At 37.5% G+C, this 25,061-nt stretch overlaps 1 protein-coding gene across 1 annotated transcript; it reads left to right on the top strand.

Annotated features, from left to right (window-relative positions):
• The first annotated feature begins 864 nt into the window (after nucleotides 1-864).
• Nucleotides 865-23,551, top strand: opn8a (opsin 8, group member a). The gene is made up of 4 exons (XM_023277720.3): nucleotides 865-1,135; nucleotides 8,990-9,283; nucleotides 13,791-14,116; nucleotides 18,538-23,551. Exons 1-4 carry the CDS (start codon nucleotides 1,063-1,065, stop codon nucleotides 18,904-18,906), a joined length of 1,062 nt encoding a protein of 353 aa, XP_023133488.1. The 5' UTR covers nucleotides 865-1,062; the 3' UTR covers nucleotides 18,907-23,551.
• The last annotated feature ends 1,510 nt before the right edge of the window (nucleotides 23,552-25,061 follow it).

The raw sequence follows: 25,061 nt of genomic DNA, 5'->3' as shown, positions 1-25,061 counted from the left end.
CTTATTAACACCAAAAGATAAATGTTGAAAAGTTCTCTTTTAATTAAATACATGCAAAACATAACTAAAAATGTTTTTAATGGAATTTTGTGTTTTATTTTCTGTTATTTAAAATTTTGACAACATTGTAAATGTATGTCTACTGAGAATATGGGTTATCAGTCTCCATAATTACTAATAATTGTTATCATCCCTGATTAAACATTATCATTTGACACATATATTATATTCATCAGCATACAGTGGCCTAATTTGCTCCATAAATTCCCCCGACACTGAAATGAATCCATTCTGTCTTATCTTTGATTCAGTCTTCACACATATGAGACTCTAAATCTCCTGCTGATTAATAGAAGAGATGAAAAGCTGTCTGTTGTCATTTTGCTGCCTTCATAAAGTGTTGATAAGCGATTAATCAGTTTTTCCAAACCCAGCTGGCACCAACATCATTAAATATAATTCTGATGGAATTGTCTCTGGCTGTTAGAAAGCCAACCTGTGTGAGTGTGTGTACATGAGTGTGTGTTTGTGTCGGTAAAGCGGGGTTATTGATGGATGAGCAGAATGTGTCAGGAAGTGATTATTAGTGATTAGAATCTGAATGTGAATGTGGATCTTTGTGAGGACCAGTTTGGCAGTGAAGGGCATTCGGGGAAATTGAGGACATTTTGAGCAGAGGTTCCTTTCTGGTGCAGCGCTGTTTGAAAGCGAAGGTTAAAATTAGGTTTAGGTTTGGTTTGGGATAAAGGTTGGGGCGAGGGAGTCCATTAAGTTAATGAATGTCCTCGCAAAAATAGCCGTACAAACGTGTGTGTTGGTGTGGCTGCTGTGCAGGGCAGGGAGGAGGGAGGGTCTGTCCATCAGTTTACTGAGCAATAAATTATCCCTGTGGAGGGTTCTCATGCCTGTGTATGAAATGTCAGATGATGCATCGCACAGAAGGAATATGAAGGCTGACTGCACAAACTGAATACAAAAAAATGCTTAGTCTTTGAAGAAATAAACTGTTAAAGCAGTTTTCCTACTGGAAGTTTTTTATTTGCTTTCTCTGACTGGACAAACATGGATGATAAATATATATCCAAACTGTCACCTACTGCAGATTTCTGTGCAGGAATCTACCTGCTGATAATTGGTAAGTACGTCTTTTGTTTTTTTTTTTGCTTGTTTGTTTTTCTTTTTTTTCATAAATAACGTCTTGATGATGAGTTTAGTTAGCCGTGACTGGCTGGAATTGCTGGTTAGAATACTACACGTTGCTCAGACTGAAGTTGAGGCCATCCATAAGGGACTTCAGGTCGTTGAGGCTTCCATAGGCTGCAAACAAGCCCCAGGGAGCCCTAACGGGGCGTTAAGGACCACAAATCAGCTGTTTCTGGAAGTCTCTAGGGCCAGGTACAAACACTGGGGTGATGGAGCCTTTTCAGTCGCTGGGGCCAGACTTTGGAACAAACTGCCCCTGACATGCGCACCATCACCAACTCTGGCTTTTTCAAAGCCCAGCTCAAGACATGTTTTTTCAGACTGGCTTTTAATACTATGTGGTGACATTTTATCTGATTTTATTTTATCTTATTTTATTTGATTTTATTTGATTTTATTTTCTTGACGTGTTCTATTGTTTCTTTCTTTTAATTTGCTTTTATTTCAAATTTTACTGTTTGATTTTAACTGGAAAGCACTTTGGTCACCTTGAGTGTTGTAAAGTGCTCTATAAATAAATTTTGATTGATTGATTGATTTTTTTTATGATGAACACCCTTGTCATCAAAAACAATGGTTATGCAATCAAGTACTAACTCCTGTGTGGATCATGTGACTAAAACAGACAGAAAGGAAAACATGGAATCCATAAAAGCTGTTTTTGGCAGAACAGTGCCATAGCTACTGATGGAAGAACCTAAGTGATTTTGGTTATTATTAAGAAAACCATGGAAAATGTCTGATATCAGCACTTAATGAAACTCTTATGAGCTATTTTTGTTGTTATCATTGTATTTGTCCAAACAAATGTACCTTTAGTTGTACCAGGTGTGAAAATGAACAAAATGAACAACAAAACAAGGGTGGTCTAATAATTTTTTCCATGACTGCATATGCCTGTGCTGATAGCCAGAGTTTTCAATGTCAGAAAGGTGGCTCTGATTGAATCTGCTAGGTCACCATGGCAACAGATGCTGCACCGCTTACCTGGAGTTGGTTCTGTTCAGAGTTTAGGTTTTAAAACAGCTGTAAGAAGAACCGAACCTCAGCTGACAGAAATTACATTCTGTCTGCAAACCTGTTGAGCTGCGTGTTAGTAATTTCACTTAACAAATGGTGTCGTGTTGCCATGGGAACCAATAAGCATTCAGTGGGTGATGTGTGAAAATGTCTTGATGTCTGATCCTGGTGTTCCGCCCAATCTGTTTTACCCTGATGTTGCTGCAGCTAATGGAACACAGATTAGAGAACTGATTAGTCTGTTGGTATTTAACACAGAGTAAATTCAGTCAAAAACATTATTTTGATTCTGATTTGGCCAAAGTGACTTAAACACATTCTTGATTATGGGACATTGTCTGACTTAAATGCACTTGTTTATGTTTAAACATGGGAATGTTGACCTTAATGTGCATCTGTCAGTGGTAAGAATAAATGTATCAACTTCCATGATGAACGGTTTTCTACCAGCATCCTTTCTTGTCTTATTTGCAGTAAGCAGTGGTTTTTGCTGTAATTATTTTTAGATTCCTCATAGCTGTCATTTTATAATAACTTGATCCTCTTGACTTTAGAAGGCGGCATGAAATTAGTCTGTTATGTGCAGAAGAAAGGTCAAATGAATTAACTGTTAACTAAAACACCCACTTTGTTGTGAGCTTGAACAGAGTCTGAAGAAGAAAACTTGGAAAGAAAGTTGAAGAGCACCATTATGACTTGTTCTAATGCAGAGAAAGCCTGGCTATGTTGAACTTGCTTCTTAGTGCAGCCCTCAGGTTCCACATAAACACCACAACTCAACAGATTAAAACCAGGACGCTAATGTGCATGAAAACCCACTCAGTGAAGAAGGTTTTTCGTGTTTCTCCACAGCTCTTCCTCTGCTGCTGCTGTCGTTTCACATCCTCTGAATCCACACATCTGCATTTCTTCTTCTGTGTCGCTGCATCTCTGATGTTGTTGTTGTTGTTGTTGATGTAAACAAGAGAAGAGATTGAATTTTATTAATCCTGAAGGAGATTCTTGTGCCAGATGTTGCTCAGAAAATAAATAACATACCAAGAGAATAAATGCAGCGCCGAACAGAAAAGATACAAGATGTAAGTACAACACAGCACTAAAATTAAAGATAAGTAAGCATAAGATAATAACATAGGAATAAAAATAATAACAATAATAAGAGTTTACAAAGTGCTCTACAGACTGGGCAAAAAGACAAAAAGGAAACTCTGGAAAAGCATTGAAGAATAGAAGGTTGGTTAGTCCAAACAAACAAAAAAAAAAAAAAGAAAGAACAGATCGACAAGAGTGGAAAAGTAGTTCAACGTGGCAAAAGATTTTCAAAATAAAGCAATACAACACCAAATAAAACAATTATATAACCAAAAATAATAAAAAATAGTAGTAAACACATGTGTGAATAAGTCAATAAATAAAGAGTAAAGGACAGTAAAATAAACAAATCAAATGAAAAAATATGCTAAAAAATCAATGATAAAAACAATAAACTAAAACTAGAATAGAAAAGCTGCCGGTGGCACTAAAGAAACATTGCACTTTTATTAATATGATAAGAAAACTTGCCATGTGAAATTGAAATCCTACAAATGAAATTGAAATATTTCATTAAGAAACTGATAATCTATTGTAAACTATTAAGACAGTAATATTGCAAGTGACATTAACATTATTAATAATTAAAATGTCTATTTATTGTTGTAATTGCTTAGATTTAAGCAGCTGAATTTCCTGAAAATGTCCCTACACTTTAAATAAATGTGCAAAAAATGGTTAAATCTGCATAAATCAATATTTTTGACATCAACTTTTAATCTAGTAACTCCAATCATACTGTGACATGTCATATGTTGATTATAGGGTAGAAATCATATTATTATGGGCTTTGTATTGAAGTTATACTAATGGTTGTTTTGAAGTCCATACACTTTCTGTAATGACAGGAATATCAAATTAGCTTGATAGAAATAAAAATCAGTGCTTGAATTCAACTGGAACTCTGCAATGAAGAAACAGCACATTTATTTTCTCTGCAAAAGTATCATTGTGGAGTCATACCTGGGCAGTTTTTGCTGTGCAGCAGGACATTTTCTCCTGCTAGCAGGAAGCTGCTGCCACCATGGAGTGGGACTGCATGTGAGGTCAAAGTAACATCTGAAACTAATTAAAGGATGTGACGTTTCCCAGCAGAACATTGGACTAACCAGTTGAGTCAAAACACCAAAAAAAAAACATCACAAATAAGAGGACATTCCATCAACTGATGAAAGATATTTATCATCTCCAGCTGCTTCTGCAACATCCTCTGTTGCTAACTTTAGCTGCCATCAGAGTCGCTGCAGGAGGCAGTTTACATTCCGTATTGGTCACACGTAACATTTCAAAACGGCATTTCAATTTCTTTTCTCTGTGGGAAACAAGTCACAGGCATCACAGCAACCTGCAGTGGCAGATTATGTTTTTTATTCACTAAGCTCTCAGACGACTTTACATACTACAAACTGGCTGAAGCTCATTTGCACAAGTAGAATGTTGTACCTACATAAACAGCTTCAATGTAAGCACTGCTGGGTAGAGATTAATCGAAATTCAATGTGTACACAGCTTTCCTGGTAAAATGTGCATTAAAGCACTATGCTGTGGAAAATGAATATAAAAGCCATCTCAACACAATGGAAAAATAAATATCAAAAAGAACAGTTTAATGGAAAATAAATATCAAAAACAGCAGTTTTGTGAAAACATAAATATCAAAAATAGCAGTTTAAAGGAAGATAAATGTCGAAAACAGCAATTTAAAGGAAAATAAATGTCAGAAACAGCAGTTTAATGGAAAATAAATATAAAAAATTATATAATTATATACAGTAGCTTATTATTTTCCCAGTTAACTCCTCTGACTGAAGCTCAAGCCTCGTTACCCAGTAAGAACATTTGCACTAAACATACAAAAGACTCCAGGGAAGAACTCAAATTGAGAAATGGAACCTCATAGTGCTGAACTTTTGCAATATGTGAGCATGAACACAAACTAAATCACACGCAGAACATAAAATAAATACATTTCTCAGAATTTTCTGTGCATCGACTCAAAATACTGGAGATTTTACGATAAAAGTCAACATCTTTTGAAGAAGTTCAAATGCAAAATCTCATGAGAAGAACATGAAACTCTTAACAGTCTCCAGAGCAAAGTTCATATGAAGTTTATTCACTTTTTTTCCATTCGTTGAAAAATCCTCATCACTTCCCCTCACTTATATACGAAGAGGAAGTGCTTCAAATCTCATTAGTTCTGCTGTTGTAAGTCATTCACGTTTCAGGTTATTACATTTGCTCTCATTTCTTGTGTTGTTGTCATTACAGGTCTACATATAGAGCTGCCAAAAACAGAAAAACCATAGATAAGTATGTTCTAGTAACCAGGGAGATGGAAGAAGATTGAAAATAGAGCTGCAGATCTGCAAACAAGGCAACAGGCAGAAGTTCTAGATCGCCTGGAATTACATTAAATACCTTACATTCAACATGTGCACACGATATCTTCACTATTTTTAGCTTTTATACTTAAAATCTGCAGTTCAAGGCAATTAAAATGCTTTATATTGAAGTTATACTAATGGACCTCATGTTTAGTTATAGTTAGACGAAAATAGAAAGTTCAGGGATAAGGTATGAATCCATGTCACCTGTGCCAAGGGTTGGAGAGAAAATCTCATTAGAAGCAGCTTTTTCATATATTAAAATGACTATTTAACAAATGAAATCATGGCAGGACCTTATTGTGTGTAGGTTGTATCAATCACATTTCCATAAGCTGATGCAGGATAGAGATATTATGTAAAGCAGGTTGAACTCAGAACACGACAATCAATCTCTGTAATGGAAAACACATTAGCAGTACTTTTGTGATTAATTTCACTCTTATGTTTCTCTAATTTTAGAATGAAACTGCGCAGTTTAATCACTGTAATTTGTGGAGAAAAGATGTTTACAAGATGTAGACTGTTTCTTACCAACCCAGAGTTCTAATCAGGTCTTTATCCCACAGTTTTATGATTAGACTTGATTTTTGTCCACTGCTGGCAGCTTCTGTATTCCAGCTACACCACCTGCAGAGAGCAGCAGTACTGGTCCCAGTACAAAGGAGATACTGTATAATGATGCTAGAACTTTGTGTTTTAAATTGAATCCCAGCCAGCAAGGAATGCCCCACAACTTCTGCTGACATTACCTAAAAATTCTAAATACATTTTCAAAGGATGATTTAGGGATATTTAACATTCAAAATAATGTTCCTAGATTGGTTAAAAGTTAACAGAGATGCTTGAAACTGTGAGTTAAGGACCTTAATGCAGACACCAATGACAGATATTAAAGGTACAGAAAGCAAACTTTAATCAAACAGCTAAAAGTGATTTTTTGTGTGTCTTTAGATATTTTTAAATTTTTGGGGGGGAAGATTTTTACTCATTTTTTGAAAATATTTACAAGAATTTTCTTGCCAAACTTGGGGGATTTTTTTTTTTTTTTTAAATAAAATTTTTAAGCGAATCTGTTAAGGAATTATTGGAATTTTCTTCCTGAAGGTTTTGCAAATTTTCAGAAATTTAGGGAATTTTTTTGCTGAATTTTTAGATTTTTTTCAGACGAGGAAACAATATTTTATGGTGTCTGTAAATGAAGACAACAGGAGGGTTAAGTCAGCTAGGATAAGCTCCACCCCCCCCAGTTTGCAAATACACAGCACGTGGTTGATGTTTACACATGAATTAATAATACTGTGCAGAGAATAAATCAAGTGTTTGGGCGTGCCAGGTACAGTGTGCTACTTGTTCTGTGGTTTCCGTGACAAAGAATAAAGATTAGAACACTCATGATCATCTCCCAAGCTGCCAGCTTCCACACATTATTTTGAGCTTTACAGCGTCTGAAGTTATCTGAGCGTGGCCTGAGGAGCATCCAGTCAGTGAGGCTGAAGGAAGGGAAATCCCACAGTGGTTGAGGTCAGAAGAGCAAAAGCAGTTTTACTTGAGGGGGGGTCATGTATTGAAACAGCAACTCAGAGCAAAAGTGCTGCGAAGAATCACATCTCTGAGCACATTAAACCTCAAACGGAATAGTTAAAGCAGCAAAAAACATCTTGAATTTCCCCAAAGGGATGAATTCATGAATTAATGTAGTATTTGTCTATCTGAAAACCCGCTTCATTCTGTGTCTTCTATAAAATATTTATCCACAAGAGGATCGGTGACGGAAGCAGCTGCATGTTTGGATGAAGCCTCGTGTTCGATATCAATGGCGAGAGCGAAGACAGAATTTGGGAGAAGCCTTGTAAATAATCTTTTTACAGAAGGCCATGAATCCTCACAAATCGCCATGTGAATGCTGCTGTCAACAGCACAGACTGTAGTTGGACAGAAAAGTGTGCGACCGTCAGCACACCCACTCTCATCAGCTTCTGAGTGCAATAAATCACACTACATGGTGTTTAATTTGATTAGACAACATCTAGTTTGCATTGCTTGAATTGATCTCTTGTTCCAGAACAGACGTTGCTGTGATAAAACTGCCACGTCTCTTAGAATATTATTGGATGTATTACAGGGGATACACGAAAGCCCAAAGGTATTCATATCCATGTCAAATCTAGACTTGTAGTGCATTTTTCTTTCACGAGGCTTAGGTTGTTGGCTAGAAATAAAATAAACAAATCACAAAATATAGTAAGACACTGTGTTAAAAGTTGTAAATGATGAATTTTCAACTATTTCTATGTTTTTTTTGCTACATTATCACTAAAATGCCAGGTCCGGTGGTCAAAATGTTTCATAAAATTCTCTTCTTCTATACCATTCTGAATACGGTAGTCCTAGTGATTTCTGCCATGTTCTAAAGCATTCTAATACACTCTAAACTGAGGGCAGCTGATGCAGCAGTTCTCTGGTCAGTTACTGGTCAATTATAAGTCATGGCAAAACGTAAGAGGTCAGTGAGCTGCTATTAGCATCCATCACACAGAGGGAGATGTGCACGGTGGCTGCCCACAAGACAGGGGAAGGCTACAAACATTATCCAAGTGCCAGTGGCCACAGTGCAAATATCATTAACAAGTATAAAGTACACATTGTGAAGAATCACGAGGGGTCCACCGGATCAACTCAACGCTGTGTGTTGTCTGCCCCTTAATATATTTTGTACACAAATGATTGTGTCAGTCGCTACAAAGACAGATTCATCATCAAGTATGCTGACGATTTGGTAATAGTCAGCCTGCTTAGTGATGAGGAAGTTGGACATTGACAAGTTCTTGAGGATTATATTATGGTGCGCAGAAGCTTTCTTTCAGATCAATGTTACTGAAACAAAGGAGATCTGCATTGATTTTACAGGTTTTAGACGTTAGACCTTCATCAGACAAATAGTGTAGTTGAAGGTCTAGCACCACAACTTTGTGCCAATAAATGTATCTTTGCAACTTAGACGGTGTGCAGGAGTCTATGTGAACATATTGGATATGCTCGTCTCTCTCCTACACACCTGGCTCATGAAAAAGATGTATGAAGAGTTCATTTGAGTGCATATTTGGGTAACATTATTGCAGAAAGAAGCACTGTCATTTCAAACCTTTTAAAACTTGTTCTCACTTGAAATTTAGCTTCTATTGAAACATCTGTCCTTGGTTGTTCTGCAGATGGTTTTTGCCTTCACAAATCTCTCTACAAGTTGATGTTGATGCCATTTATGTTTTTCTTCTATCCTTTCCCAGCTGTCCTGTCTGTCGTGGGGAATGCAGCCGTCCTGGTCAGCGCCGGCCGTCGCCTCTCCCTCCTCAAAGCTCCAGAGCTCCTGACGGTAAACTTAGCCGTAACAGACATCGGCATGGCCATCAGCACGTACCCGCTGTGCATCGCCTCCGCTTTTAACCACGCCTGGATGGGCGGTGACGCCTGGTGCCTCTACTACGGCCTCATGGGAATGATCTTCAGCATCACCAGCATCATGACTCTGGCTGTGATGGGGATGGTCAGGTACTTGGTAACAGGAAGTCCACCAAAGACAGGTAATCTCAGAAGGAATCTGAGTGAAATCAGAGCAGCTCTTACTAAATAACTGGACAAGAAAGGCAGTAAGCAATCATTATCCCAAAAAGTCACAGGGATTTACCTTCTAAGTGAAGCTGTACATCCAGTGGTGAGGAAAGCTTGAGTCCAATCCCAAATGATTACCTGTAAACCTTTCACCTCATCCTCCATCATAAACCTGATTGTTGTGCTGTTAAATATGGTCGATGAAACACAAATTACATGAGCCGAGAGGAGTTATGCAATCAGGACCATACCCGATTGATCAAATCAGACTGAGCATTGTTTATGTATTAATCAGCAATAGTTAAACTGACTGAATGAGCCTCTCGGGCAATGAGGACTTCATTCTTATTAGGCAGCTGGTTTTAAAAGGATCCTCAAGCAAGCAAAACACACGGCATGGTTGTCCTGAATAATAGATGCAACGTTGATATTAATTTGTTCTTAATGTAATGCAGTGTGGGAAAGTACACACGGCATACTGCCAGAACAACAACTCTTATCTTTATTTAAGGCATTTTGTATGGACAGCACTGGTTTAGTGAAGTAATATCTTTATTTGGTACAATGGATTCATGCTGAGTGAGATTTGTTCCAGTTATTGTTCAGTTCTAACCTACATTACACACATTATCTGATGATAAACAATGTAGAACCTTGAGAGAAGCAGAATTTAGACAAAAGATCCCTCTGTGCAGAATTACACTCTGATATATTACCATTAGTCACAGAAACCGAGAGGTTTACTGGTCTCCCATAAGACAAAGCAGATTTTTTTGTTGTTGTTTCCTTTTTGATTTTAATGACTTAATTTCTCATAAAATGTTGATTTAGTTGCTGTATTATGGAGTAAAATGTTCTTATTTTCTGAGTTATTGAATGATTGTAGTAAATTTGAGCCTTTTCAACAGAAATGTTTGAGGATAGAATTGGAGCACTGAAGTTTCACTTGCTGCAGCTTGAATTAGCATTAGCTGACAATCATTAGCTCAATCATCAGGTTTCCCGCTGGGTTCCAGTCACATTCATGCAGATCTACAATAGAGTCAGTGTAATTCAGCCCAGTATCCCAAGAGAAACCATGTCGCTGTTGGATAATTTCTTTCTTCATGATTTTTAGCTAGAATTATATTTCTGCAGGTAGTGATGAAGTGGAATCTCAAGTGACAAATCAAGGGCCAGAGACCTTGTTCAAATGTTAAAGATCTTAAAAAAAAATCACCAAGAGAGAACAGAGAACATGCCCAGACATGTTCAGACTTTTTGCTCCACATCTTATCCTTGTTATTTTGTGATAGATTTCATGCAAATTATACCATTATGTACTGTTATGTTTCTAATATGTTTTAAAAGTTAAAATACCTTAAGTGTACCATTATGTGTTGAGTACACCACATATCATTTTCTAAAAAGCATGTATCTTCACATCAAAGTTCCAGGTTATATTTTGTGATCTTCCAGCTGTACATGTGTGTGTCCTCCACAGACACACACCACACCATCAAACATCAGTCATTACTAGAATATTCATCATTATGAATGTTGAGCTAAGCAGAAATAATGCTGACCTAGCAGAAATAAAAGTAGAGGAGGTGGTTCAACTTTTGATACGATTACATCATCACATCTTGATTGGGTTATAAGACGATGGGTTGTGGCTTTCCAGAATGGAAGAGGAATATTTAGAAGAAGTTTGCATAAGTATATAAGATGAGGTAATGCTTTGTGTAGTGTTACGATCCAACCTCTAGGGTTGGCTGGATGCAACAAAATGACCAGATGTTATTGGTTCAGGTAAATTAATTTATTTCTCAGTGGGTAATTGAACATAAAAGTGAAAACAAGGAACACAAAACTGGTGGATGTTGCCAAATCAAAGAACAGAATATAACAAAAGAAGGCTAACAGAATTTGTAAATATGCTAAACACAAAGAAAACAACTAAACTCCATAGCCAAACAAATACAGGAACAACACCCACCACAAGTAACAGAAACTAATACAACAGTGCACAAAACAAACTAAACAAAACGTGCCTCTGAACACACATATCACAAATACTCTAAACACTAAACAGCTTCTTCCCTAAGTTGGCGGACTGCTAATTGGAGCCTCAGTCTCCACACCGAATCAGCAGACGCCAACAGAAGCTCTAAATTGGTCCATAGTACCCACCACAAGTAGTAACGGACCAAAGAACCACAGAGGCATACAACACACAGAGGCACCAGGGTGGACTGGTCACAAATGCCAGCCACCTCTACTGACAATCTTGGTTGTAGGTATATACACATGTGCAGCAATTGTGGGAGGAGGAGTCGCAGTGGTGGACCAATCCAAGGTATGAAGGACCAGGGCTGGGAGGAGGTCTGGAGCTCCAGGTTAATCACTCCTCATGAGTGCCAGGTGGGAATCTGGAGCTCAATCGTTGACCAGGTGTTATCAGTCCACACTATCCAGACACAAAGGGTGTACAAAGGTCCTTTTCCCACACACGGCCAGTTAAAATCTCAAGATTTTGCTCATGTTTGTTCTTACAGCCTCTATATTTGATAAACATTATTCGCATCAGACTCTGAAGACTGCTTGAAGTCTCCAACTTCTGATCCAGAAGTGATTTTTCGCAACAAAATGGTCAAATCACTCAGCATCTAACCAAAAAATCAAGCATTTGGTATAAAATACAGTAACAAATGTCTGTATTAGAGCATTGTTTTTTCTTCTTGCCTGTCCTGTTAATCATGCGATGAACCCTCAGATTTATCTGCTTTCACTTTAGATAAAACTGAATGTAAAGTAGCTGAAACCTGCTGCTAACACACCAATGCTTCACCTTTCATAAGCTAATAATGACATGTACAACAAGAAAAGCACTCAGAGAGAGCCGTACTCCACCAATGTTGCTCAGTCTTTATGAAATCTTTAATGAAAAATGACCTTGCTCTGAGCACCGACATGTGTTATGCATGTGTACATTATGCACAGATACCAAATTGCATGACCTAAATATGTAGCAGGCGGTGAGAATTGGTGGAACTCAGAAACACCCCCCCCCCAATTTTTTTTGAACCAAATTTTTATTTAAACTACATGTTTTTATACATATTTATATGCAGCTCCAAAATGGACAAACATGACACATGATGGACAAAAACAAATATACAATTCAGCAACACAACAAACTCATGGCATCATCTAAACCCACATGAAGAGGAGAATTAAGTTTGAAGATAAATTAAAGAGCAGCAAGGGGTTGTGAAACATGTAAAAATATGAATCCAGACACAGATATCGTTACATCTTCACTTGCATATCAAACAAAGATATCTCCCCCAGCCTGTTAAATATGTAAAATTAAATTAAATTAAAGTAAGCAATAACAGGAGCCCATAAATTCATAAAGGAACCTAACTTCAAATGGAGTTTGCTGCTATTTTTTTCCTTCTAAAAATACTTTCTTTAATCTCTCTCTCCATTGGTGGAGGGTGGGAGGTAGTGGGCTGAGCCAAGACACAGTTGTCATTTTTTTTGCCACCAGTAGTAGAATATGTAATAGATATGCCTTTGTTTATCCATCGCTTCCTCTGGAATGGAACCAATTATATATAGCGCAATGGCTCAAGTGGCAAATCAACACTTGAAATTGATCTTATTTGCACCTGAATTTCCTCCAAAATAGTTTCGGTTTTGGACAGTCCCAAAATATGTGTGTGGTCTCCAATTTTGTCACAGTTTCTCCAACAAAAATTGTTGTTTCTACACCCCCACAGTTTAATCAATTGTTCCTTATAGGATTTCCGACGGATAAGTCCTGGTGGATCTGTAGAAAGGTCGCAATCATGTGATCGTCAGCAGACAGCTGATGTAGCGTTCACTTGTAGTCATAGTTGCAGTGACGCCGTGCCGCTATCTTGCAATGGGAAGATCCTTAAGAAATCCGTGGATCCAGACTATAAGCTGCCTTACTGCCAAAACCTAATGAGATGGTCCCTGTGTCATTTTTGACATTCCCTGAAAATTTCATCGACATGCGTTATTCCGTTTTTGAGTAATGTTGCTAACAGACATATGGATTCACATAACTGACTAACATCAGTCTGAGGGATCAAGCCAGTAGTTTTACATTTATACGTTAACTGCATTTTGCATAATTTTCTCACTTTGTCTGACGAAAGCTCAGCTTTGGAATTATTGATTTAACTAAGATCCATATTTCATTTTTTGTGGGGGCTGACTCTTCCAGAATCCTTGGTGCTGATCAGAATCCCTGTCAGAGAGAAGAACCCTTTACAGCAAAGTTCCTTCATGTGTCTCTGACTGATCTCTGCTTAGTTGAAAAAGACGGCACATCTGGTTATCTGCAGTTCTTAAGCTTCACAGTACAAAAGCCATATGAAAGCATGCAGAGTAGAACAATAAATGAGCAGTAATGGTGCCATATACTTGAAATGCTAACCTGAATTAAAATCTGTTTGTGCACAGGTATCAAGTTCCAGAGGCGAACCATAAGCCTCGTGATCAGTGGGATCTGGCTATTCGCTGGGCTCTGGGCCTTGTTTCCTCTGCTTGGTTGGGGCAGCTACGGCCCGGAGCCATTTGGACTCGCCTGTTCAGTGGACTGGACTGGTTATGGAGAATCCCTAAACCACGCCACCTTCATCTTGACTCTTTTCGTGCTCTGCACATTCCTCCCCTGTCTGGTCATTCTCTTCACCTACTTTGGTATCGCCTGGAAGCTGCACAGGGCCTACCAGTCCATCCAGAACAATGACTTTCAATACGGCAACATTGAAAAGAAAATCACCCTCGTAAGTATTACGTGTTCAATGCGGCAGTGATGGTTCTCTTTCAGGTTTCTCGCATACTACTTTTGTTAGGCAAGTTTAGCATTTAAGTCAGTGCCTCCACTCATGCAACATAAGCACTCTTTTAAAACGGCACATAGAGACTGAGGAGGGAACACAGGTCTCTTTGGTTGTTGCTCCAGAATCCACCAGCTTTAGAGCTGACACCAACACAAACAGGAAGCAAAACAGTGCACATTCAAATTTTAGTAACAATAAAAAAAACTAGGGTTGTCAAAATTAACGCGTTAATTCGGATTAATCATGATTAATCAGAATAAAATTTGAACGCAATTATATATATATGTGTGTATGTGTATATATATATATATATATATACATATCGTGGGGTAGAAAGACATTTCCTTGGAAACCTCTTTCTACTTTGGTAGAACCATGTTGGGCTTGCTTTTTCTTGGTGGAATGAACAGCTGTCTTAGAGATGTTCAGTTTTTTCGCTACCTGTCTCTCACTCATGCCCATTTCCAGCAGTGCCAAGATGGCTGCATTTGTGGCTTCACATAATTCTTTAGTTTTAGGCATTATGTGAGAGCTGACAACTTCTGACTTGTGCTACGGCTTGAATGTAAGCAGGAAACAGGAAATCATTCTTCATTCTTGTATATATTGTATATATTATTGTTATTATAATTATTATCTTTACTGTACTTATGGTTAGTGCTGCTCTGAAAGATTTTTGCTGCTGTAACAATGGAAATTTCCCCAGACCTGGGGAGTAATAAAGGACTATCTTATCTTAAATCACTCTAGGCCTTTGCATGTGCAGTGCTGCTGATGACATGAAATGGCCTCTTATATACTCTGGGAATATAATGAAGCTGAAGCATGTCAAATGGGACATAAAGTATTATGGAATCAGCTGCATTTTTCTCGTGTTCATTGCATTCTTCAGGTAATAAACCTTTAGTGGTACCAGGAATTGAAATGAACAAGAAATTGAAGAAAGGTGGTCTAATCATTTTTTCTATGACTGTATTAGCCATAGTCATCATTCTCTTTAAAGTCTTTAAACTGCTTCTGACACATCTTGGCCTTTTTACGTAAAATTGTTTTGTCACTGTTGCTGATGTACCTGCTGCCATGGCAACCCTGAAACCACAGAGTCCAACAAATCCCACTTTATCCTCTGTTTGTCTGTCACCAGAAAATCCAAAGAAAAGACCACAAAATAACCAATATTTCTTTATATGCTAACAAAAAAGAAAAGTCTCTTCACAGCAAGAGAACAGAGAGACAATTTGGTTTTATTTTTGCGTTTATTATGGATACAAGAGACACAAAATGAGTTACATGTGGTTTCAGCTACACATTCAATGCTGGACTCGGAGGGTTTAATTTGGTGTTTTTGTCTTTTTATAGATTCACTGATAGTATTACGCTAGTTTGTTACCACTCTATCAATGCAAAGTGATGCAAAATAGCTTATGAACTTGACTTATGTTGATACTGAAGAAACACGCACCAGATTACAAGAGCTTCTTCCTCATCTGTTCTCTCTTCACTTCACTGTGAAGTGGTCAGTACGATGTTTGGTGCCTCTTGTGTTTTGTAAGCTTCAGCTCTGAGCCTCTAAGCACATTGATTGCCTGACCTTTATTCACCTGTTTGTGTCTACACGTGCATATTCATAAGTGTTATATAGAAAGAAAGGGTAAAGGGAACTGACCCGAGATATCACTTATAAAGCAAACCACTGGCACATGATGTTCTCTGCCGTTCTTTAGCTAGTTATTCTGTTTCTTATCAGTTCTTGAAATATTCATTAAAGACTTCGGCATTAATTATGAATAATGAAGACGGTGGGAGTGTGTTAACAAGTTTCAGAACTTTGTTTTTTTGAATGTATTCTGTAATTTCTTTAGGCAGAAGAAAGAAAAAATTCAGGACACAAGATGAAAGTCAAAGTCTTTCCAGGGAATCCACAAAGGTTCAGTCAAAACCAAACTAAGAAATCCTGGAAGGACAGAGGAACAAATTCAAAAACTCAAGAACAAGGCAGACACGAAAACCACAGAGACTTTAAAAATGCTAAAAAGTAATGAACCAACGAGGAAGAACAAAGAAGATCCAGTAGAGAAACATGCCAAAAAAAACTGGACTGCACAATCTTCTAAATGTGTTCCGTAGTTTCAGGCACCAAAAATTTAGCAGCAGAGCCTTTAAATCCGGGAAGGTGGATTGGTCTTTTTGTTCTAGAACATCCAACAGAGGCTCGATCAGATTAAGATCTGGGGAATTTGGAGGCTAAATCAACAGCTTGAACTCTTTGTCATGCTCCTCAAACCATTCCTGAATGTTTGCAAAGTGGAATGCAGCATTATCCTGCTAAAAGAGGCCATCAGGGATGACTGCTGCTATGACGGAGGCTATAGAAGAGTCAATATATAATTGTGGGACTTTTTGTAACATAGCTGACATTTTTGCTGTTTTCAGGCTTAAAATCAACATGGCCGCCTATAACCAAACATCACGTGGCATTTTTAGAGAAAGATTCTTCTAAATATTATATATACAACTGTGGAAAATTGAAAGTTATTTCTAAAGATATTGTAGTAAACCTGTTGGCATGCCATAAATCCACACTTGACTCACACATTATTTTATATTAAATAACTCAGAAAGCCTTGGAGTCTGGCCAGTCTTTTCTTCAGGAGGAAATGACATCATATCGAGCAGGTCATGTGATCTGGAATTAACACACTTCCTTGAGAGGTGTTTTTGTAATGGGGAACTTAGCTGAAAGTGATTTCTCGAACAGAGATACAATTCATTATTTTCCATGTAAAATTTGATATATTGGCAAATAAGAAATATCTATCATGATTATTTCAACTTAACAAAAAAGAACACAATCAAAACTATTTTTTGAATAAGCTCATTTTATTATTGTTTAGCTAATTAGAAGGTGGTTGGTGTTGAATTTGGATGGTTATTTAGTTGACATTTTAGTGATATCCAGTCATTTTTTATGAATACAGGATTGTTTCCATAATAAATAATTTAAAATTTAATTTGTAAAGAAATGATCATAATGAACATAAAAACATGATTTTTTAAAAACGTTTAATAAAAATGGATGCAAGATGTATCCCATGGACTTCAAAATTCCCTCAATTATATACTGACCCTGATGTTGAAGTAGCATCCACATGAATGCAGAACCCAGTGTTTCCCAGCAGAACATCACTCAGAGCATCACACTGTCTCTTCTGTCTTGCCTTTTCCCCTCCTGCTGCCATCTGATCCCCAGATAAACAATGTACATATGCTTCATAGTCTAAAAGAAAACATGACTCTTCAGAGCAGGCCACCTTCTTCCACTGATCCTGTTCTGATGCTTCTGTGTCCATTGTAGGTATTTTCAGTGATGAACAGTGTCTGCAGCTGCACAGCCTCATATGCAACAAGCTACATTTAAGGTTTACAGCAGTTAGTGCTTTAGCAGCTCTTCTGTGGAATCAGACCACACAACACAGCCTTTGCCCTCTCCATGCATCAGTGAGCCCTGGACACCGATGACCCTGTTAGCGGTTCATCGGTTCAGATGCCTTGGACCGCTTTCCGTTACTCTTGAATATCTGGAACGCCCTACAACACCTGATGCTCTGATCCAGTCATGTAGGCATCACAGTTTGGTCCTTCATTTTTCCTGCTTTCAGCACATCAACTTCATGAACTGACTGCTGTCTAGTACATCACACCTCCTGACAGGCACTACTAGAACGAGAGAATCGATGTAATTTGCTTCACATGTCAGTGATTTTAACGTTGTGGCTGATCAGTGTAAATAGGAGCTGACTGCAAACAAAACCAGAGGCAGGTTAGGATAATCAAGGGAGCAGGACACATCAGTGAAGGATTTTAAAGTGTGTCAAACAAAACAGGGAAGATTATTGTATTTTGATTTTATGTTATAAGATCAAAATAATAAAATCTATCAAAACAATAAAACATGTTTCAGTGAAGTACACTGTAAAAAATTAAAGATTTTTTTAACAGGTGCGAACTGCATTTTTTAAAAAAACAAACAAAAAACAATTTACTGTAGTTGTATTCAATTCAATCTAGTTGTAAATTAAAACAAAACAACAAAAAAACAAGCCCAAACTTTAAATAATGTTCATCTTTAAAAAATACAAATGGTAATTTATGCTTTTACAAATTATATATATGGAAGATTGAACTATCCACTTAAATTATTCCTGAAATCAGCAGGTGACTTATTTTTTTTTCAACTTCCCTCCTCCTTAATTTCTTTTTGCCTCATTAATTGGGCTCACATTCTCACCATCCCCTGTGCTTTATTTCTTTTAATCCTCCCTGCTCTCTCCCATTCATCCGTTTCATTGCTCTTCTCATTTCAGATGGCTGTGATGATCAGTTCGGGTTTCCTCATCGCCTGGACCCCCTACGTCGCTGTCAGCTTCTGGAGCATGTTTCGCCCCCGCGATCAGGTCCGCATGACCATCTTCGTCACCCTCTTACCCTGCCTCTTCGCCAAGAGCTCCACCGTGTACAACCCTTTCATATACTTCATCTTCCAGCGTAGATCCAGTCACAAACCCCTGGACTTCAAGAGACGCATGTTTTGTTGTTCTTACAAGGAAAAGTCTGCTGCTGAAGGCAACGTGGTGAAAAGCTTGGATGGCGCTGTGTTCGGAGATGCAACTTGCATGGTTCTGATTGGAACTCCTGGCAAAAAGTCAGATAATCAGTTGATGACTTTGAGCTAATATTGCTTTCTTTAAGTTGACACTGAATGACTATACCTCTACATTGTGGGAAATGTGCTTTCTTGCTGCTAGATGATGATATGAAGCTCATGTCTGTAGAGTCAATAGTTTAGCTTAGAACAAAAGCTTCAAACTGAGCGAAATAGCTAGCTTCTCAGCTTTATTTATGTTTTTTGTCCTGAAAAACGTTCTGCAAAGTTCTGGTAATGTTTTCTTTTATTCATGTTTTTTGTTCTGAAAAAGTTCTGCAAAGTTCTTGTAGTGTTTTCTGTTATTTCCCTGAATATTCTTCTGACAGGCAAGACAAAGTTCACTGAAACTATTCTTCAACATTTGTGAAAAGTTGCACTGAGCACCCTTTGTTTTCATGTTACGTTGTATGAATCTTTTATAGAAGATTGCTCTCAACAAAAACATTCCTAGAATACTGCAGGCAAAACATTCCACCTTTGTTAATACGTCATATTACAGGAACATTTTGTCTTTTGAGGCTGTGGTAATATCTCAAAAACATTTTTTCAATGTTGGTTTGAAGCATTATTCTTTGTTATCGTGGAATGTAATCTGGCAACATTCTCCAAACATCCTCTAAATTTTTAAACATTTTAAGCTCATAGGAACATAATTAGAAGTGATACATATCATTTAAAGGTTTTCTGAACATTTGATTAAAATGTTTTCTTTTAAACAATTTTACAACTTGTAGGTAATGTTAGCCAATGTTGTGGGAACATCGCTGTCTAAAAATTACAATATCCACTTTCCGGAATCTTTAAAGAGGCCATGTAATGCAAAATCTAGTTTTTCATTGTTGTTGAGCATAAATATGTCTCCAATAGGTCTGAAAAATGAGTAAAGTTCTTACTGTTCACATAGATCAGAAAATGTGTCTCTGAATGACGCTTTCAAGTTTGTGTGAATGTATTTCTCTTCTTTGAAAGAGGTATATACAGCAGTAACTCAGGTGGTTTCAAAGCTAAAGATGCTGAAACAATCCATTAGAAAAAGGGCTAAAACTAGAGATTTAACTAACTGTAAAATGAACAATCTGTGCAGTATTTTGATGTGAAACTTTAAATACACATTCTGAGGACATGTTAGACTTGCGTTAACTTGTTAAAAATGGGTGCCATATGGGATCTTTAAACTCATCAGCTAATACACCCATTTGTTTATCCTGTACGAAACCCAAACCCAAACCCAAACCCATCATTCCATCCATCCACTATCTGTACATCACTTAATCCTCTGTAGGGTTGCGGGAGGGCTGGAGCTCATCAAACCCTAAAAACTACAATGCCTATAAAAAGTCCCCCTGCTTGGATGTTTCACCCTTTTGTTGTTTTTATACATGAATTTGGTGATATTTTTCAGCATTCATGTTCCCCTCCACCTTTACAAGCCTAAAAGGGCCCACTGCTGAGAAGCATCCTCACATCATGATGCTGCCACCACCATGCTTCACGGTGGAGGTGGTGTGTTTGTGATGATGTGCAGTGTTTGGCATCTAGTCTGATGGCCAAAAAGCTCAATTTTTGTCTCATCAGACTCAAGAACCTTCTTCCAATTGAGCTTGGAGTCTCCCGCATGCCTTTGGGTAAATTCCAAGTGAAATTTCATATGAGCTTTTTTCAACCGTGTCTTTTTCTTTGCCACTCTCCCATGAAGCATTGACTGGTGAAGAACCCAGGCAACAGTTGTATGTACAGTCTCTCCCATCTGAGCCACTGAAGCTTTTAACTCCTTCAGAGTGGTCAGACATGTCTTGGTGGCGTCCCTCACTAGTCTTCTTCTTGCCTGGTCGTTCAGTTTGTGAGGATGGCCAGCACTAGACAGATTTAAACAAGTTCCATACTCCTTCCATTTCTTAATGATGGATTTAACTGAACTCATTGGGATGTCCAGCGGCTTGGAAATCTTTTTGCAGCTGTCTTCTGATTTATACTTTTGAATTATCTTTTTTCTGAGTTGCTTGGAGTTTTCTTTTGTCTTCATGTTGCTATTGCAGCAGGAATATCAATGAACCAGAGACTGGACCTTCCAGATACAGGTGGATTTTTTTGTACTACAATCATTTGACACACATCAACTGCACTCAGATGATCTCTATTTCACTAACTGTGACACTGCTTGCATCTAGCTAGCTGGACCTCTGGTCCTCTGACTTTAACCCTTTGATGCACCACATGGGTCAAAAGTGACCCATATTCAATGGAAAATGGGTATCTCTTGACTCATGCTGTGCATCAAAGGGTTAAAGGGAATCGATATTTATGCAGTCATTTACTTTACCTTATATATTTTTATATAATTGACATGATTTTGTAAAAATCGGTTTCACAAAAGGGTGAAACATCCACAGAGGGTGAATACTTTATATGGGCACTGTACATCAACTACATGCAACAATCTGTAGAAAATGTTACAAATTCCTGTTTGACTGTAATATCCCATCCACCTTCGCTTCGCATCTTCTTCTTCCACGCACAAACAGAAAAATAACATCAATAATAGTCAGGACTGAGTGCATTAGATATATACTAAATAATTGGGACAGAAAACCAAATGAAACAAAACAAGCGTCACAGCCAACAGGCCCAAAGACTGTGACTTTTTTATTCTGCTGAAGAAAATAAAATATGCGTAACCAATGAAACGTGTGGATATCAGCATATCAGTAATGTAGAGCGTACATTGATGTGTGTTTATATTACAAGCAAAACAAAACCATGCTGTTGTCGTGTGTCTATCTTGAGAAAGGGTAGCTCCAGTCAGCCAGAAAGAGTGTGAAAAATGAGTGTTTCTATCGAGCAGAGCACGCTGGGCTCAGGTGTGGCTCATGCAGCTGCTAAATCTCCATCCAACACTTGCAAATCAACCAAAAATATCGAGACACCTAATGCCCACGTGGAGAGGTTGTCGGACAAGAACGAACGAAGAAAAATCTGATAATACATCCAGTGCAGCATGTTAGCCTAACTTCCTGAAACACTTATCTCACCTGCTTCTTCTCGATCTTACAGTTTCAAGTCTTAGTACTCAGCTAAAGAAACCAGCTGCTGGTTCTAATCACATATTTAGAGCAAAGACATAGAATAACTCCCATTTTTTTCTCTTTTTAACTTGAAAAGAAGACTTAGATAATGGTAGTTGGCTCAGAAATGTGGTGAGCTTAATGGGAATACTACATTTCTGAGATTTCAGGAATGACTTTTGCTAAAGCTCACAGCTTGAGCAAACTGAAAAATTCTCAGTTTGGTAGACATCTAAATGGTGCCCAGTTGTCTTGACTGGATTTGGTCCAAAAGTGGAACTTTACTAGATGTCTGGATCTCATAGACATCATTAAACGGTTAAATATTTGAAATTATGTTTAAAATGCATCATTTGATTTACATTTTTTAAAAATTGCAAATGGAAGCATCAAGACAAACAATTAACTCAAGCTGGGATTAAACTACCAGACCAGCAGCTTCACAGATAAACTGCACACCAGAAGCTCATAGTATTTATACTGAAAAGGCAGGTGGATAATTGTTAAGCACTGTGACAGTGCAGTGAATAAGCTCTCCAAGAGACACACTGTCAGTCAGGAAAACAGTTTCTATGTAGACATAAATGTATACACTACACATGTTTCTTTTAAATTCAAAAATTGTTAAGTGGTGTCGATAAAAATGGCAATTCAAATTACTGTAGCACAATATGGATATCAGTTGTGCATCTTATATGAAAACGAATGTTTTTGTGATGAATGTAATGAGGAATTGAACTGTTTAGGTTATAAGTGGACTCAGTAGATGTACACACTGTTGCACATCTTTTTTGTTTTTAAATAATGACATCTTAGAAATATGTTTAACAGATTGGTCTAAAAGTGCCCACAATCTATATATAACTATAGCTTACTTTTACAACAATGAGTTCATTATTTCATATCTTTATATTGTGCATCTCTATACATTAGTAGTTGTTTTGTAAAATATGTAGTAATGTTTCGGCTAAAATAGGGCTACATTTATTTAGCCGTACCATTGAGAAATGGTAATTTCATTATTTCAGCGTATTAAATGGATTTCAGTTGTGAATCATAGATATTGACATTTGTCTGTGTGATATGTAAATTATGTAATACTGGGCTAAACGTGGACTATCTTTAGCAGAATACTCAGAGCTGTATGAGAGCTATGTTGTAATTATTACAACCACACAACTCTCAAAAACCTCTGTAGCTTATACACTATACCATTTGCCAATATTTCACATAAACAATGCAGCAAAGGCACAGCAGGTCGCTCATTAAAACATTCTTCCACATGCAACAGTCATGCATGAAAATGATCAGATTCCAACAGCAGAAGCTTGAAAAGAAAAACTGCTTGGTTGGAAAAAGGGACTGCTGGACCAGAGGGCGGAATGCATCAGATAATATGTGCAGTGTGTTGAGTGTGCGGAGTACTGCGCTCTCTGAATGCTTTTCTTGTTTGGTATTGTCGTCATCTTGTGCACCGGAGAATAATGTACAATTTAAGGTCACTGGGAAATGTACAGTAGTGGAAAATGAACTGTATGACATGAACACACATCTAGTAATCATGGTAATGTACCTTTTTTCAAGTGTGTGGCTGTAAATAAAGAAAAATGCAATATATTTTCAAGGTTTTTTTTCCCAGTGTCCCTTATTGGTCATAATTTGTTGGACTGTAATAGCTGCTTTTCCACCTAGAGTGTTTGATAATCATACACTTGATGCAAGGTTCGCCCCTCACTGCTATGAATAACAAACACTGTAAATTAATTACACAAGCAGTGGAAGCAGTGCTGAAGGACATCACCTGCACAGCACAGACAAGTTGACTTGAGAGAAACAAGAGTGAACAAAGAATCCAAGTGAATACAGGGAGGTTTATTCTTTCATGAATTATGTAAGAATTCCGCTGAAATAACATTTTCTTCAAGGGAATCTCTGCAGTAATCATATCTTATAACAGAGACCACCAATTACTGCTTAGCATTATGAAACACATTGATTTCATTGAGCATTTGCATTAGAATTAATAAGCTTTGGGAATATCTGCACAGTAATAAGGAGTACATGTCAGAATTGAAAAACGTGTCTGGGACTTTAATTGGTTTGTAAGGTATTCATAGAAATTCTGATAAAGATGTAATCTCTGCCTTTTAACACATTTTTTTTTAAAAATGTGTAATCTGAAAAAGCAGCATGAAAATGATTTTGCGTCATGTCTTTCCATAATGTGCTTTTAAGAAGCACAGTTTACTATTATGCACTCATGCATTCAGTATTCAAGTGCATTTTTAAAAATCTCTCTCAGTGTGTTAAGAAGCAGCTGCTCCCTACTTGACAACATATGAGCCTTTTGTGTAGAAATTTGGACATAAACCACAAACCATTTGGTTTTACTGTTTTCTATATTTAATTTTACAATTCCAGTGGCTATAGACTGAATTGTAAATATTTTTGAAGTTGAGTTCATTTGTTTGACTAAACCAACTAGTTCTACAAGCTGTCAAGAGTTTGTCCCTTGTGGAAATCATCTTATTCTGGAGCTTATAGAGGAGTCTTGCCTCAAAAGTGACTCATTTACGTGGTAGATGAGTAGGTTGGTCTCAAATTTGATTGGATAATAGATGAGGGATGGAATTCAAAGTAATTAAGTTAAATAAAGTAGGAAGCGCAGGTGTTTTGTTCAGCATTGATGACTGATTATGTATTTATGAATTGGGGCATTGTGGTTGGAAGAATCTTCAGAAGATCATCAGTAGCTGCTGTTAACTTTGTCAGCTCCCATCTAGAGCTCTAACCTGATTAGTTAGTTTGAACTGGGAAGGAAGGCCTCCTGCTCTCTCTCTCTCTCTCTCTCTCTCTCTATATATATATATATATATATATCAGTGTAATGGGAAAGAAGTGGGGAATGGTTTGCCCCTAAGGCAGCACAATGCAGCAAACACGTGCTTTCCTATGTTTGCAGCACATTTTTTCATCAGCATGTTTGTCCTTCACATGCTTCACCATGCTACCCACAATTCATCTTGCAATACACTGATCTGACTGTTGTTTAATCCAAGATCATAAGGACACACAAGCCTGTTTACCACAACAGTGTGGTGATTCAGAAATATTCAACCCC

The sequence above is a fragment of the Amphiprion ocellaris genome, chromosome 12 (assembly GCF_022539595.1).
Source record: "Amphiprion ocellaris isolate individual 3 ecotype Okinawa chromosome 12, ASM2253959v1, whole genome shotgun sequence".
NCBI classification, from domain to species: Eukaryota; Metazoa; Chordata; class Actinopteri; family Pomacentridae; genus Amphiprion; species Amphiprion ocellaris.
The sequence above is the reverse complement of the archived record's forward strand: the minus strand, read 5'-3'. Positions and strand labels throughout refer to the sequence as shown.

Coding starts and splice junctions, on each gene's coding strand:
- opn8a (XM_023277720.3), top strand. CDS start 1,063: ATGGATGATAAATATATATCCAAACTGTCACCTACTGCAGATTTCTGT. Junction 9,284..13,790: donor AGGAAGTCCACCAAAGACAG/GTAATCTCAGAA, acceptor GTTTGTGCACAG/GTATCAAGTTCCAGAGGCGA. Junction 14,117..18,537: donor TTGAAAAGAAAATCACCCTC/GTAAGTATTACG, acceptor TTCTCATTTCAG/ATGGCTGTGATGATCAGTTC.